At 39.0% G+C, this 3,327-nt stretch overlaps 1 protein-coding gene across 1 annotated transcript; it reads left to right on the top strand.

Annotated features, from left to right (window-relative positions):
• The first annotated feature begins 1,027 nt into the window (after positions 1-1,027).
• On the top strand, positions 1,028-2,781 carry LOC112804842 (uncharacterized). Its single transcript, XM_025847569.3, has one exon. It carries the CDS (start codon positions 1,604-1,606, stop codon positions 2,492-2,494), a length of 891 nt encoding a protein of 296 aa, XP_025703354.1. The 5' UTR covers positions 1,028-1,603; the 3' UTR covers positions 2,495-2,781.
• The last annotated feature ends 546 nt before the right edge of the window (positions 2,782-3,327 follow it).

Below are 3,327 nucleotides of genomic sequence, written 5' to 3'. Positions count from 1 at the left end.
AATTCGTTTTATAATTTTTACAATACGTAAATGAGAATTTAGTTTTGGTGCATATATAAGATACAAAAGAAGAGATGAACCACCACAAGATGTTAAAAAAAATTAAAAGCAAAAAAAAATATTATTTTTGATTTTATACTCTTTATAAAAATATTTTTACTGAAAATAATATTAAAATACTTGATTAAACATATTTTTATATTTTATTTTTATTTTTCTTAAAAACAATAATAAAAATAGCTAAACTAATCTGTCCCTTATATAAAATTGCAATAAAAAGTAACACAAATGCCAAAGATATACAAAGAGACGACAAGCAAAATGTAAATATGGATGAGAAGAGAAGAGAAATAGAAACTTCACGAAAAGACCATAAATTGAAAAATATGCCTACCGTAAATGAAGGTGTGACGGCGACTAACCTTTCTCACGGTGGTTCAACGATTTCGACGATGAGGTAGTGGTCTTGCAGGCGACGATGGGCAGCGGTAGCAGTTTCAGGGTTAACTCAAAGGTCTGACTGACATTATATTAGAAGAACTCAACCTGATTATTTGATTTGGTCAAAAGGACAAATTAGAAATTAGAAATTAGATAATTAGAATGAGGGTATTTTGGACATAAATTGTTATTTAAACTTCTGTTTCTGTCTCAGTCCCTGTATTTCTACTTTTTGAAAATACTGAAATACTAAAATTTTTAAAACAGAAACTAAAATTTTAGTACTAATTTCTAGACCAACAAACATAATATTAAGATAAAATCCGTCAATCTCTATCTCAGCATCTCAAAACAAATATTACCTATTCTTTCTTTGTCAATTTTTATATCTCTGATCTATTTTTACCCTCCTTACTTTTTTTTTTTAACAGAAAAAATTTCGTATAAAAAATAAGCCAACACATCTTTTTCTACTTATCTGGAATTCTCGATTTCCCCCGTGAAAACCGAAACGCTTCCTAAAATCTACCAATAAACTCATGCTATTAGAGAGGGTATTCACTAATCAGTCAGTTGACATGATGAGAAATTTAAAACTAAGATTGATGTCGTTATCGGGCCGTCCACCTGTCTCTCATCACAGCCTCTACTCATTGTACCTCACTACCTCCCCTAAAAACCCTAATTCCAGTTTCCCAGTTTCAATCCATGTCGCATTGGCACACGTGGTCACCATCATCTGGAAACCACCCTCTCTCCCACCCAATCCTATGGTCAATTCCATACTCTCTCTCAAAACCAAAACCACCCACACAGTCCAAGAACGCAAACTGAAATTCTGAAACAGAAAATACACGCCCCCTCACCTACGCCTTACGTGCCCCTCTTCTCCCTCTCCCACTCTGCACACTTTCCTCTCTCATTGGTTCTCTCTGCTAACACTCTCTCTCCCCTCATTGCGCCACGTCTCCCTTTAGCCACCCAATCACACTCTTCATCTCTCTCATCACTGTTTCTACAGTGTTTTTTCTCGCACGTGTCCCTTTCATAGTTCCTATATAATCAACCCCTTCCTCTTCCTTCTCACCTTGTCTCACTGTTAATTCTTCTTTCCTTTCCCCCTTTCACTTACTATTAAAAAGAAGTAAAAAAAACAAAGAATATGGATGGTAGAGGAGGGTGCTGTATTGCTAGGTACGCGCCTGGTGCGTACGATATGTCCAAGGTGGACAGGATAATGCTTAGGTTTCGCCCAATCGCTCCCAAACCGGTGGCCGGAGCTTCCGCCACCGGCGTTACGGCCTCTGATGGTTCTTCGTCGGAGAGCAGTGACGCCTTCTCGAAAAGCTGCGGTAGAACCAAAAGAAAGTACGTCAGAGACAACAACACCGGTAAAAATAATAATAATAATAATAGAAGGACCCGCCGGAGGAAGACAACGACGTCTTCATCGGAAAATAACCGTCCGGCGCCGGTGATTACTCTCCCTTTGCTTCCAGAAACTCCTGATCCGAAGGAATCACGCAACGACAACCACAGCAACACCAACAGCGACGGCAACAACGGCTTGAGCAAGAACGTGCCGGTGTGGCTGAGTTTCGAGAACTCCGGCGGCGGTTCCGATCCGTACTGGTACGGCGGCGCGTCGTCGTACTCGTGCGTTACGGTGGAATGCGTGACGGACACTTGGAGAGAAGGTGAGGGGTTGCAGGTGCTAGGTGGTACGGACGAGGAGCGGAAGGTGAATCTTGGTGAGGACACGTGTCCAGGGTTCATATCGGACGGTTACGGGAGAGTGACGTGGACGAACGGCGCGTACAGGGAGATGGTTGGGCAGAAAAATGAGGGTGCGGTGGTGGTGTTGGCTATGAAGGTTGGTGCAGTGGTCCCTTACCCTTGTTCCTTCACGTGCAGGGTGAGGGTGGTGCAGTTCCATGCTGGCAAAGAGAGAAGCTCTCTCACAGTTCCTTGTGATGTTTGGAGAATGGACTTTGGTGGATTTGCATGGAGATTAGACGTTAAAGCTGCTCTTAGCTTGAGATTGGGATCCTAATTAATTGTTAGTTATCATTATTAAGTAAGTCGTGATAATCTTTTGATGAGTTTGAGTTGATTATCCTAGGTGCTCATATAACGAGTGTCACTCAAGTCAAGTGATGCTTGTTCTTTTTACTATGGTTTGTGATGCCGCTGATGATAATCGTTATGCTTTTGGTTTTGTTATCTCAACTCTCAAGTGAGAACTGTGAATATTAATCTATGATGAGGGAGCTACAGCTACCATAGTTGTAAATTGTTGCATGCAACCTTTGTTATAATATATGTTATGATTTTGAGCAATTATTTTTGAGCTTTGGAAGAGTTTATATATTTGAATATCCACTGCCGTAACCATGTAAGTTCCCCAGTGCCCCCTAATTCTCACTGCCCAGTTATATTATATGAATACAAATATTACTATATGCTTGATTTGTTGGCTTCCTACACTACATCCATTATATATTTAATAAATTCGTAAAGGGATAGAGGATTCATACTGATCCCTTGTTATTAAACACAAAAGGGGTCGAAAAGGTGCTAATTAGTTAATTAGTTAAATTATTATTATTATATATGCTGCTTAAGATAATCGAATAACATCATTTAATTAATTAATACAATTATGATAGTTTAATACTTTAATTAGATTTTGGTTCATGTTCATTTTCAATTTAGTAGAATCGTATGGTCTGGTTGAGAGGAAAAAGGAAGAAAAAAAAATGAAAAGCTGTGTTGGGGGAGATGGAACTTCTTATTAGGTAGGAGTGGGACACATAGGTTAAAGAAGAGTTGAGATTGGAAGTATGTATAAAACATCAATTCCATTCAACTCCAATTTACTAACTT

This window comes from Arachis hypogaea, chromosome 1 (assembly GCF_003086295.3).
Source record: "Arachis hypogaea cultivar Tifrunner chromosome 1, arahy.Tifrunner.gnm2.J5K5, whole genome shotgun sequence".
In the NCBI taxonomy this organism is placed as follows: Eukaryota; Viridiplantae; Streptophyta; class Magnoliopsida; order Fabales; family Fabaceae; genus Arachis; species Arachis hypogaea.
Note: the sequence above shows the minus strand (reverse complement) of the source record. Positions and strands in the feature narration are given on the sequence as shown.

What these genes read in the sequence shown, in the direction of transcription:
- LOC112804842 (XM_025847569.3), top strand. Translation starts at nt 1,604, where the DNA reads ATGGATGGTAGAGGAGGGTGCTGTATTGCTAGGTACGCGCCTGGTGCG.